Source organism: Gastrolobium bilobum, unplaced genomic scaffold (genome assembly GCF_033153095.1).
Source record: "Gastrolobium bilobum isolate Gb01-03AN ecotype WA unplaced genomic scaffold, APGP_CSIRO_Gbil_v1 utg2134, whole genome shotgun sequence".
Taxonomy (NCBI): Eukaryota; Viridiplantae; Streptophyta; class Magnoliopsida; order Fabales; family Fabaceae; genus Gastrolobium; species Gastrolobium bilobum.
In genome coordinates, this window is record NW_026899657.1 from 646,738 (window position 1) to 660,688 (window position 13,951).

Below are 13,951 nucleotides of genomic sequence, written 5' to 3' on the forward strand. Positions count from 1 at the left end.
ATTAACCTTAATCCATTGATGATGATCTCCTGCCATGAGCTCATACTGAATCCGCCTAACAATTAAAGCTCACAATAATTATAAAAAATTCTAACTCTCTCAGCACAATTAAATGACATATTCAAGGTTTGGCTAGTTGCTCTCCCGCGCCGAGACAACGAATCTCTATTTCCTTGTTCTATCAACTTCACTGGCCGTGGGGACCCGTATATACCAAATTAAAAGTTTGTGAAATTTTGCGTAAAAGAACTACTGGGCTGGAAGTCCCGTGTTTTATATGTGTTAATAAATTGTATAATATTTAATTATTATTTTTAAATAAAACCGGAAGTGAAATCCAACATATTTAAAAAAATTATTATTTCCAATAGAAAATAAACTTTTTACATATATATAAAAATATATAAAATTTATATGAGATTATATATAAAAAAAAAAAAAAAACACGTGTAAAATTTAAAATTATCTCTTATAAAATTCCATTGTTTTATATTATATATCTGTATCTCCCATCACCAAAACCAGACTCAGTTTCAGTGTTTCAGTGTTTCAGAGGCAGTGCACAAACATGGCTCGTGAATTCAATCATCACCCAGTGACAATCATAGAGCGTTGTCAAGTGTCTCCCCCACCCGGTTTACTTCCTTCAACCACTCTACCTCTCACTTTCTTTGATCTTCCTTGGTTTTATTGCTACCACCCCGTTCAACGCATCTTCTTCTATGAGTTTCCATATCCAACCCATCACTTCCTCCAAACAGCACTCCCCACTCTCAAACACTCACTTTCCCTCACTCTCCAACACTTCTTCCCCTTCGCCTCCAATCTCATTGTCCCTCCACACCCACACGTGCCTTACATACGCTACCAAGACGGTGACTCTCTCTCCTTCACCGTCGCAGAGTCCACCGCAGACTTCACCCTCCTCGTATCTGATTCCCAACAAGACGTTCGAGATTGGCACCCCTTAGTTCCCACGTTGCCTTCACCACTTACTATGGAGGATGGCACACGTGTGGTCCCGCTCATGGCCATTCAAGTTACTGTTCTACCAAACTCTGGATTCAGCATCTGCCTTTCCTTCAACCACCTTGCTGGGGATGGAAAATCACTTCATCTTTTCATGAAGTATTGGGCTTCTGTTTGCAAGGCAAGAGGGGATTTGGCTTCCATTGAAGGTTCTTTGTCTCTTCCTTCCCACGAGAGGGACAGAGTTAAAGACCCAAAGGGACTGAAGCTAATTTACTTAAGAGAACTACAACATTCTTTGTCGGAAATCATGGAGTTTGCTGGCCTCGTGCGAGATGTTTACACTAACAAGGTACGCACCACTCTTGTATTGAGTCGTGAACATGTTGAGAAATTAAAGAAATGGGTATCTCTTAAATGTACTAGCTACGCTTCAGGGAAATTGCACTTATCAACCTTTGTGGTAACATGCTCTTTGGTTTGGGTTTCTATGATCAAATCAGAGCAGAGCAAAGGTGATTGTGTCGCGAAAGACTGTGATGAACTCTGCTACTATATCTTTCTAGCAGATTGTCGTGATTTCCTTGAATTTTCATTACCTTCAACGTATTTTGGGAATTGTCTAGTCTCTTGCATTGTGGCAATGAAGAGGAGTGAGCTAGTGGGAGAACATGGGGTCGTTGAGGCAGCAAATGCTATTGAAAGGAGTGTTAGAGATTTGAAGAGTGATGCTTTGAGAAATGCTGAAAATATGATGTCATATTATAGAGAATTGTGTAAAGCAGGTAAATCAGTACTAGCAACAGCAGGGTCACCAAAACTGGTAGTGTACGAAACTGATTTTGGGTGGGGAAAGCCTAAAAAGTCTGAAGTAGTTCATATTGACTCATCTGGATCAGTTTCTCTTTCTGATTGTAGAGACAAAGAAGGTGGAATTGAGGTTGGAGTGGCACTTGACAGGATTCGAATAAATAATTTCTTCAAAATATTGCAAGAACAACTTGATAATGTTGTAGTTAGTGGATGAATCATTCAAGCAACCACCACCTCCAGTTTCGAAGTTCTTTATAAAGTTATATTACAGTGAATTAGAACTTCACATCTGCAATTTTCAACAATGATACTTTTTTTTTATATTCCTTTTGCGATTTGATACCCTAATCAATTGAACAACATGGAGACATGCAAACCTCAAATGGATTATAAATTAATAATAATAACCTCGTAAGAATGTTCGAATTTACAAAATCAAAATGCAGAAACATGCAAATCTCATTATAATTTTAGGCTTTAATGTTTCTGGATGTAGATAAGTTAGCTACATTCGCTCTCAAAACGACATCGTTTTAGGTTGTAAAATTAAAAAATTAAATGAAAAAGACTATTATAACCCTGAAATAAATTATAATTACAAAAATACCTTGATTTCTGCCTCAAAACGACGTCGTTTTGAGTTCACTGTAGATGAGTTTTCTACATTCCCTGTAGAAGAAGGGAACCCATAATTATATACTCTCTAAAATACAAAATTATAATGAATGGTAACAGATAATAGCAAAAAAGAATATTAGTATGAATATCCTACTTTTATATATATATATATATATATATATATATATATATATATATATATATATATATATATTAAAAAGGAAATTGTCTAAAAGAAACAAAACATAGTCACATGCTGGGAAAACATAAATGCATAATTGTAATATTATTTGTAATACGTAGGACCACCATTGTGAGTTTATCTTTTAGGAATTTTATAACTACCACAAGATGATTTTTTTTGCGTTATTGCACTTAGGTTCTTCTTCTCTTTATTTATTATTATTAATTTTTCTTAGGATGTTTAGGGATTTATTTATGAGAAATATTATTTTTATGCGACATAAGATAATATTTCTTTCCTACATCCTAATTGATTTTTGTATAGTTTAATTTTTATTTTTTTATTTTTATAAGTGAGTGGGTCTCATTCATGATTGTTTCAATGATAGAAGAGAACTATCCTACTATAACATGAGATTAATAAAATTCTTTATTTATTTATTTTTTATATTTTGGCATGATGGTCGTGTCTTTAACCAAAACAACAGTGATGGCAGGTGATGCTAACCGGCAAGTGTACCAATCGAACAAGTAATAAAGTGATGAGTAAGAGTATCGTATCCACAGGGATTGTGATCGAATATCAATTAATTTTTCCTTTTAAGATAGAAAAGCCCAAAAGATTGTGGGAAGAGTTTGTGAATTTGTGTAAAATAAAATTTGAATGTAGAAACATATTTTGATTTTATAAGATCAGAAATTGTATCAAGAATGAATTTGTAAAATATGAGAAGGTATTGTAGATAGAGTGCACTCACCGAATGATCCCCGCCTTTCATTTTGGATTGATTTAAATTACTCAAATATAATAAATATTCAAACAATTTATCACCAACAACATGAATTAACTAAACCACAATTCCTTCCAGACTCAGTCCTTTAACCCCAATTCCTTGCAATGTTCCTTTCGAAATTAAGCATTAACAAGATAAATTAAATGTTTGCGATAATATACACGTCTATTCCTAGCACGCATACAAATCGTTACCCTATCCCCTTTCTAGATTAGAAAGCCCCAATATTCCTATCTAGGGTTCTAACCCTCAAACTATCCTCCACTATTAAATTGATCAAGTTTAACACAAAGAATAGACAATACGCATAGAATAGGAATAAAATAAATAAAACTAACCGAGTAGGATAAATCAATCTGTCGTCAAAGAGGTTCACATAGGGTTTGTGACCCTAACTACAATAAAAGGGTATTAGCCAACCATAGTCATGATTGCTATACCAAAATCTGTCATAAAACTGTAAAAGAAATGGAAAAGTAGATGAAGATGAAATTTCTCTCTCTCGAACTCAATGAACCCTAGCCTCCTCCGTCTCTCTATGTCTCTTTTCTTTTTAATAAAGAGACCCCTTCTTCCAAATTTGCCCTTGACAGACTTCTCAAATCGAAAACTGGCGCGTACTCGCGCCACTCTGGCGCGAGGTCGCGCCAACTTTCTAGAAAATGGCTTGGATCATCTGGCGCGAGATCGCACCACACCCGCGCGGACCCACGCGAAATCTCTGGACTTTGGCCTGGGAATATTTTAACAATGCATCATCTGTGACTTTGTCTGGTCTTTGTCCTTCTTTCCTATATAAAAACAGCAAATATGTGAGAATATAAACTGAAATAGAAAAACAAAAATATAAAGCAAATACCTACTAAAACTACTCTTTAAGGACTTAAAACTTATTGTTTTTTCTCTAGGAAAATCACATATGCCAGAGGCACATCAAATCATTCCCAGATTTAAATGTTGTTGTCCCCAGCAACATACAAGATTCAACCCAGAGAACAATCGAATAATCCAACATAACAAAACACAGACAATTTCAGAAGTTGTTGCTACTCACGACAAGTGCACCGATCGTACAAGTAATATAATGTGTTAAGTAAGAGATTGTTCCAACGAGGATTATACTCAAGCACTAATTCATTATCGCGGCTTAAGTTGGACAATCAATGTTGTAGTTGGAAATAGGATTTGAATTTAAAATATTAAATAGCAAAACTAATTAATCGCAATAATTAAAAGAGAACAAGAAAGTAAAAATTTGAATAAACTGATAAAATAAAAACGTAGCTAGGGTTTCGATTTCCTTCAATCTCTTTATTACGTTTGAATTCCTTCCTTATGTTAATCGTCCTTAGTATCAATCTTTTCAATTCTTTCACATGTAATTAGGGCTCAATCCCTTGTTACCCTAAAACCTTTACAATCTTGAAAGAACCCTAGTTCCCCAGTTATTCCCCAAGAATGCAAGCATTAAGTTCAAAAATCTTAAAGATTACGCAAACTCTATGTCTATCCCTAGAATCATAAAGCGTACGATGAAATTATCAGATAAGGATCACACACCAACATTCTTATTGTCATGCATTCACCTACGATCATTATATAAGATTCAAGCCTATATAAAGCATTAAAAACAGATAATTTCATTCATGATATAAAGGAAAATTAACATAGTGAATTGTTCAAATCATAATAAATCGATTAAATTCCATCTAACCCTGACTACTTAAAGATTTAGCCGGACATAGCAAAATCAAGAACAAAAGAAAATAGAAAAGCTCCCCCAAACTCCATAGATGATTGGTGAATCTTCAATATCTCCAGTGCAGACTTGATTCCGATCCGTCTCCGCCGCTCACGAACATGAACCGAGTGTTTCTCCGCGTTCCCTCTGCCTCCAAGCACCAACAGTTGTTTTGCAATGTGAAAAGTTGTGTATTCTGACCCCCAAATGTGTTATTTATTGGCTAAGAGTTCGTATCCTAGTTGAATACCTCGTATGAGCCTAAGTTGGGTTTATGGGGCGCTTAAGCTTGCTAGGACGGTGATTTCTGACTCGCGTTGCGCGCTTAAGCGCGATGGATGGCGCTTAAGCGCGCTCCTCGCGACAAAACTTTCTTCTTGTGGCGCGCTTAAGCCCTGAGTTGGGGGCTTAAGCGCCCATAGGCCGAGACTTTTTGCGTATTTTGGAGGCTTAAGCTTCCTTATTGGGGCTTAAGCTTCTATTGGCAGAGGCTATTTGCTTGTTTAGGAGGCTTAAACTTCATGATGGAGGCTTAAGCTTCCTCTCTAACAACTTGATAAGATCTCAAATCTATCTTGTTTTTGATCTACCTCTATCATCTTTTCTAGTTGTGATCTCTATCTATCCAATCTTCATCTTTGACTTCTTTTGTCAACAAATCCCTTAAAAATAGCAAAGCTGATTCAATTAAACAAAATTCAGATAATGTTCATGATTATTATATTAAACCCTAGTTTTTGACTTATTTAACTTGATATTTTATATTAATTTAGTCTATAAAATAAGATAAACTAAAGGTTTATCAAACAATTCCTAGATTTGAACATTGGTGTCCTCAACAATTAATTAGAATAAAAACTATGGGAAAGTTTGGAGATGGCTAGTTATGCTTAATGAATAACAGATAGAAAACTGATCAATAATGAGATATCCAAGTATTCTGTTTAATCACAATGATACATCGAGTTCAAACATACATTCACATTCACTAGTCATAAAATCATAACATAAGTTCTCGAAATAAAGAGTAGTTTAATGCAGTTCCACAACACCCCCCTCACTGGATTTTTATTTATTTACTCACACTTAGTGTTTAAGGGTATGCGTTTCACTCTTACATCACTGGATTAACACTACCATAAGCTTGTTTATATTCTCACTCTCCACAGTCTTACTGGTATACAAAGTCAATCAAGAGGTCTTTGTTAAGGTTGTAACGTGGCTTAGGTAAAAGTAAAGGAATTATCTGGGTAAGTGGCTTAAGATTACTGATCAAAATTCAATTTCAAAGAGGAACTTAAATATAACTATTCAACATATAGTAAACAGATTTCTCATATTTTTCTCGTCTTTTCTTCTTCCACTTATTCATATAATATGAGTCTTTTATTTCTTTTCCTTTTTCCTTTTGTTTTTTCTTTTCTGTTTTCTTTTTCCACCACTTGTGGCAATTTCCTCTTTTCACATTTTTCTTCCATATATTAGAGTTTGATTTTCTCTTTTGTTTCGATCCTATCCAGTTCCTCATTTAAATTTGAAAATTAATCAGTTCAGGTGAGGATGTGTATGGAATGGTTATTCATAATGTACTGTTAATGAACAAACAAGCCTAGGCTCAAAAGGGCTTAATCTAAGAATAAACCTTCAGGGTGGCTATTTGGCTATCTAGCTTTTAAAAGGAACTGCCTCTATCATTTCAACAATTGCATATCACAAACCATCTCAAGGAGAAACAAAACAAGTTCTAGAGTGATTCATACAGTGAAGTTCACACCACAAGAAATATTTCTGTTTAGGCTCAAAAGCTTACGGCTAAGGATGTGAGACTTATTTTTCCACTCTCTATTTGATTACTTTAGTTATTCTTCTCTTATTCCAGTGAACTATGAAGCATGCTTGACTGACGCTCATTTATATATGAAAATAAATTTATTTACATCATTAAACTCTTAATCTCAGATATCAAACAATTTCATGTAATCATTCACTGTGCATATACATCAAGCACAATGGAAAATTCAAAGAAAAGTTCACCATTTTAAAATTTCACTAAATATTTAGTGACCAAGGATGGATGGGTTCTTAAACTAATTGAAAACTTTAAATATTTAAAGTAAACTAGTATACTTGAAAACTTAAAAATAAACTTATACTTAATCAAAATAATTTCTAAAATAAATAATACGAAATATTTAAAATCATATGAAAATAATATTGAGAAACTCCCCTGAATCACTGCATTTGTAATTTGGATATTTCTGTGTAATCGGTGTAATCATGAGTTTCTCCTTCCGATCGTGTGTAGTTTGTGGTCTGATGAATTGCATGGTACCCATTCCCAGATTTTTTTTTTTTTGATAACACCCATTCCCAGATTTAAATTTTGCTGTCCTCAGCAATAAACTTAAATCTAAAAGAATCCTAAGCAAGAAATCAAAAAAAATTGATACTGTACTCTGCACACATGTCACAGATAAAGAAACTACATCAGCATGTCATATCTAAAAAAATCATAGTCATGTCAAGATCAGTCTCAATATACATCTCATATCAACTTGAACTAAAATCAACAAAAGAAAAAAAATCTAAACATTGAGACAATGGTCAATCCTCATCAATTTCAGTAATGGATGCAATATCATTTCTATCAGCATCCTGTGTAGTGTCTGCAATCATATCAGCATTAGTATTCGAGTATCCAGTATGTTTGCAAAGTTAGTGCAATTTCCACATAACAATTCCCAGATTTATATTCAGATGCATCTGAAAATAATAATGAGTATATGGAACTGAAATACTTTAACAGCATGCATAATGTCAAAGATGAGCGTGCTTAAGCGCAGTGATGCGCGCTGAGGCAGTGAGAAATGGGATAAAATTTTATTTAGCGCGCTTAAGCCTCGTCTTGGGCACTTAAGCGCGTACTGCGAATGGAACTTTTTAGTTGTGGAGCGCGCTTAAGCGCGCTCAGGCAGAGAGGAATTGTATTTTTGGGGCTTAAGCCTCCTTTAGGGGACTTAAGCTCTCTATACTTAGAAAAAAAAATTATGATTTCTCTGCATTCTTCTCCTTAAGTATTCCCTAACCTTAATGATTCCATTAAACATTATATACAAAACATATAAATCAATAAGAATTGCGTACCTGTTTATGCTTCATTCCCATATATGCCTGAAAAGTCCATCTCAACAGAATTTGATTATTAGCCTCAATGTTTTTGTTTTTATTTTTATGTAACATAATACTTAAATAAACTAAACTAGAATTAAAACTGAAAATTAAACTAAACTAAATACTGAAAACTTAAATACTGAAAACTTAAATAATGAAAACTTAAATACTGAAAACTTAAATATTGTTGGGTTGCCTCCCACAAGCGCTTGTTTTACGTCACGAGCCTGACGTACCTCTTTTACTTTCATGGTGGCTCAAAGCATGAGCTTAGTGATGACCAAGCTCCATCATTCAGAAATTGTGCCCTCCCATAGTGTTCTTGTGCATATGAGTGAGATACAGTAGCCTCAATAATTTTGAATTTGGCATTTACATGTTTTCCTTTGCTTCTGAGCTTCTCCATTTTAACATTTGGCTTACTTTCTTGAGAAGAATTCTCTTTGTGCTCTTCTTCTCCTTCCTTTTCACTAATATAGTAGACTTGATCTTCCGGTTGAATTATAGGTGAGGGGACTTCTTTATCAAAGAACTTGAAAATTGCTTGTTCTCCGTCTACCCGTAAGATCAACTCGCCTTTTGGTACATCAATCAGTGCTCCTGAAGTTGCCAAGAAGGGTCTTCCGAAGATCATAGGAACAATAGAATTTTCCTCTATATCAAGGATGACAAAATCAACAGGAATGATGAATTTGTCAACCTTTACCAGTATGTCCTCGATGATGCCATAAGCTTGCTTTGTAGAGCGGTCAGCCAGTTGCACTACTGTCTTGGTTGGCTTTACTTCAGTGATCCCCAGTTTCTTCATCATAGATAGTGGCATCACGTTGATGCTGGCACCGAGATCACATAGAACATTTTCCACTTCCACATTGCCTATGTTGCATGGAATGCTGAAGCTTCTTGGATCTTTCAGCTTTTGAGGCAACTTTTTCTAGATAATGGCACTGCATTCTTCTCTCAGAGTCACCGTCTCACATTCCTGCAGTTTCCTCTTTCTTGATAGTAAATCTTTCATGAACGTCACATAATTGGGCATGTTTTCCAAGGCTTCAGCAAACGGGATATTGATTTGCAGCTTCTTGAAAATATCAAGGAACCTGGAGTACTGTTGCTTTTGAATTTCTTCTCTGAACCTCTGTGGGTATGGAATCTTTGCATAAGGTGAGAGCTCCAATGGATTTTCCTGCCTTTCTTGAGCTTTCTTTTTCTCCCATTTGAACTCTTTCTTTTCAGGAACAATTTTCTCTACAGCAGATTCTTTAGAAACTTCCTTTTCTTTTTCCCCAATATCAGCATTGGCATCGGCTTCATCTCCTTTTTCCTTTTTCTCATTCTTTTTCTTCGCCAATGGTTGAATTACTATTCCGCTTCTAGTAGAAATTGCATTGCAGTGTTCCCTACTTAGATTTGGAATAGTGTTACCTGGAAAAGTTCCTTGAACTCTTTCAGAAATTTGCCTGGATAATTGCCCAATCTGAGTTTCAAGATTTCTGATTGATGCTTCTTGATTTCTCATTGCAGTTCGGGTTTCTTGCATAAAGGAAGTTGTCTCATTCTTGAAATCTCTGAACCTTGGATGTAGTCATTAGTTGTTCTTGAGAGTTGTGTCAAGGCTTTCTCCAGCTCAGAAGGATTACTTTGTGAAGGTTCTGACTGTTGTGGAATAGGTGGGTTGAGGTGGTGCTGAGTTGACTTATAATTGAATCCAGGGTGATTTTTCCACCTTGGATTATAAGTATCACCATATGGACTGCTTTGATTTTTCTGGAAGTTTCCTGAATTCCTCTGATCATTCCAGATCCCATTCACTGATGCTGCTTCATTTCCTCCAAGAGCTCCACAATTGGTGTTCTCATGCTCTCCACCGCAAAAGTCAAAAACTAGTGGAGTTGGCTGTGTCTGGACTGCTGATGCTTGAAACTTTTCAAACATTGATGCGAGGGATGTCAATTGTTTAGACATTGCCTTCTGTGCAGCCAACATAGCATCATTGCTTTCCAGCTGATATATCCCTTTCTTTGGCTGTGTCGAAACACTTTCATTCTCTAGAGAAGCCATAGATTCAAATAGCTCCAATGCTTGAGTGGGAGTTTTCTGTCTCAATGATCCTCCTGCAGCGGCATTGATGACCATCCTGGAAGCAGGTGCTATTCCATTAAAGAATATCTGCACCTTTGGTCCAGATTGCAATTCATATTGAGGACATCTTCTTTGCAAGTCTTTGAATCTTCTCCATGCAACACAAAGAGATTCCCCTTCTTGTTGGGTGAAATTTGAAATTTCATTGACCAACTGATTATACTTGGTCATAGGGAAGAAATTAGCCAAGAATTTAGCGGCTAAGTCATCCCATGAATCAATGCTGCCAGCAGGCTGTTGATAAAGCCACTTAAGTGCTTGTTCCTTCAAAGAAAACTGGAACAACCTCAGACGGATTGCGTCATCTGCCACCCCATTCATCTTCACTGTGTCAAATATTAACAGAAATTTATCAAGATGAAGATGAGGGTCTTCTTCTTCTCCAACAGCAAATGGATTTTTTTGAACTATAGAGAGTAGAGCTGGCTTTATTTCAAAATTATTTGCAGCAACATTTGGTCTGATGATGCTGGAGGTGTTTCTTGGCATACTCCGAGTGAGGAATGCATCCATCAACTCCTCTGGCGGATTGTTGTTGTTGTTTGCCATTGTTTCTTCCTCTCTTATCACAGAGCTTGATGCTTTTTTTTCTTGCTGTCTTCTTTCTTTGGCTAACTTTCTGTTTCTTTTTGCTGTTTTCTCTATTTCTGGGTCGAATTGCAAGGAATCAGTGTCAATAGAACCTCGCATAAACCAGAAATTAGAATATAAAAATTAAAATTAAAAACTGAATTTAAATAACAAAAAATTTAAATAGCAGAAAATAAGGTCCAATCTAAAAAATTAATAGCTACTATTAATGTTGAAGTAATAATCCCCGGCAACGGCGTCAAAAACTTGTTGCTACTCACGGCAAGTGCACTGATCGTACAAGTAATATAATGTGTTAAGTAAGAGATCGTTCCCACGAGGATTATACTCAAGCACTAATTCACTATTGCGACTTAAGTTGGACAATCAATGTTGTTGTTGGAAATAGGATTTGAATTTAAAATATTAAATAGCAAAACTAATTAATCGCAATAATTAAAAGAAAACAAGAAAGTAAAAATTTGAATAAACTGATAAAATAAAAACGTAGCTAGGGTTTCGATTTCCTTCAATCTCTTTATTACGTTTGAATTCCTTCCTTATGTTAATCGTCCTTAGTATCAATCTAATCAATTCTTTCGCATGTAATTAGGGCTCAATCCCTTGTTACCCTAAAACCTTTACAATCTTGAAAGAACCCTAGTTCCCCAGTTATTCCCCAAGAATGCAAGCATTAAGTTCAAGAATCTTAAAGATTACGCAAACTCTATGTCTATCCCTAAAATCTTAAAGCGTACGATGAAATTATCAGATAAGGATCACACACCAACATTCCTATTGTCATGCATTTACCTACGATCATTATATAAGATTCAAGCCTATATAAAGCATTAAAAACAGATAATTTCATTCATGATATAAAGGAAAATTAAAATAGTGAATTGTTCAAATCATAATAAATCGATTAAATTCCATCTAACCCTAACTACTTAAAGATTTAGCCGGACATAGCAAAACCAAGAACAAAAGAAAATAGAAAAGCTCCCCCAAACTCCATAGATGATTGGTGAATCTTCAATATCTCCAGCGCAGACTTGATTCCGATCCATCTCCGCCGCTCACGAACATGAACCGAGTGTTTCTCCTCGTTCCCTCTGCCTTCAAGCACCAAGAGTTGTTTTGCAATGTGAAAAGTTGTGTATTCTGACCCCCAAATGTGTTATTTATTGGCCAAGAGTTCGTATCCTAGTTGAATACCTCGTATGGGCCTAAGTTGGGTTTCTGGGGCGCTTAAGCTTGCTAGGACGGTGATTTTTGACTCGCGTTGCGCGCTTAAGCGCGATGGATGGCGCTTAAGCGCGCTCCTCGCGACAAAACTTTCTTCTTGTGGCGCGCTTAAGCCCTGAGTTGGGGGCTTAAGCGCCCATAGGCCGAGACTTTTTGCGTATTTTGGAGGCTTAAGCTTCCTTATTGGGGCTTAAGCTTCCATTGGCAGAGGCTATTTGCTTGTTTAGGAGGCTTAAACTTCATGATAGAGGCTTAAGCTTCCTCTCTAACAACTTGATAAGATCTCAAATCTATCTTGTTTTTTATCTACCTCTATCATCTCTTCTAGTTGTGATCTGTATCTATCCAATCTTCATCTTTGACTTCTTTTGTCAACAAATCCCTTAAAATAGCAAAGATGATTCAATTAAACAAAATTCAGATAATGTTCATGATTATTATATTAAACCCTAGTTTTTGACTTATTTAACTTGATATTTTATATTAATTTAGTCTATAAAATAAGATAAACTAAAGGTTTATCATAAGTCACTATGATATGCATGACTGATCAAACATATAGAATTCTCACAATGCAATCAACTCATCAAACCACAAAGTCTAACTTGAGTACCCCTCACACAGATATAATGTTCACTCAACACTCAAGTGTTTGGGGTATTATGATCACACATACCATCACAGCAATAAAACTACTATAGGTTTGACTATATTCTCAGGATTCTTAAAAATGAAGAATTCAGCCACATGCACCATTTGATCAAAAAGACTTTTCAAGGTTTTTAACTTGGCCTGGCTAAAGGGTAGGAATTATATGGGAAGTAGCTTAAACAACGATGAGATTGAAAAACTGAGTATATCACAATTCAAACAATTTCAACTCATAAGTCTTGCTCCACTAACTTGCCCACATAATTTCGAGAAGTCAACTCCTTTCTTGACCACTTTTATTCACAATGCTTCACATTTTTCTTTTTCTCTTTTCTTACAACAACTTTTTTCTTTTAACTTCCCCAGATCACTTATCCTTAGTGGAGCTTACCTTAGACATTTTCTCTTTTTAATCAGGAATTCAATCTCAATCAGGGTAAGTCAATATGAAAATAGGCTAAGCAATAATTAAGCAATTTCATCAACAAACAGGCTTAGGCTCAAGGGGGCTAATCAATGGAAAAATCATATGGGTGGCTATTTGGCCATGGCTATCAAGAATAAAATGCCTTAATCATCTCGATCAGTGCATGTATCACAGAGAAACAAATCAAATTCTAGAGTGTTATCACAGTGAGGCCTCTCAAGAATAACAATATTGTATAAGCTCAAACCTCACAAGCTATGGTATCAAGCTAGACTCATCAAAATTAGCATCAGGCATCATTAAAAATTCACAACACCCAATCAGACAAACGAGCAATCATGAAATCAGATCATGCCCATGCAAAGTCATGCTAGAATTATCATATGAATATGCTTCCTAAGGTTTAATCAAGCAAGTTGACTGAGGAAATCATATTTAAACCTGGGACTAACATTCAAGAACAATTTCCAAGGTTTTTTTTTTTGGAATAAAATAAAATAAAACTAAACAACTATTAAACAAAATAAACTGATAGGTTAAAATATCTCCCCTGATATAAATTGTAGTTCCACTTTTGCAGTTACGTGCATGAACAATGCCTCCCATTCCCAGATTTAGAAAATT

General features: G+C 35.5%; 1 protein-coding gene and 1 non-coding gene across 2 annotated transcripts; both read left to right on the top strand.

Moving 5' to 3' along the window:
- The first annotated feature begins 568 nt into the window (after positions 1 to 568).
- LOC133292359 (coumaroyl-CoA:anthocyanidin 3-O-glucoside-6''-O-coumaroyltransferase 1-like) lies at positions 569 to 1,996 on the top strand. Its single transcript, XM_061490767.1, has one exon. It carries the CDS (start codon positions 569 to 571, stop codon positions 1,994 to 1,996), a length of 1,428 nt encoding a protein of 475 aa, XP_061346751.1.
- Positions 1,997 to 10,480: 8,484 nt separating this feature from the next.
- LOC133292390 (small nucleolar RNA R71) lies at positions 10,481 to 10,586 on the top strand. The gene has a single exon (XR_009748911.1). It is a non-coding gene; the product is annotated as a small nucleolar RNA R71 (small nucleolar RNA).
- Positions 10,587 to 13,951: the final 3,365 nt, after the last annotated feature.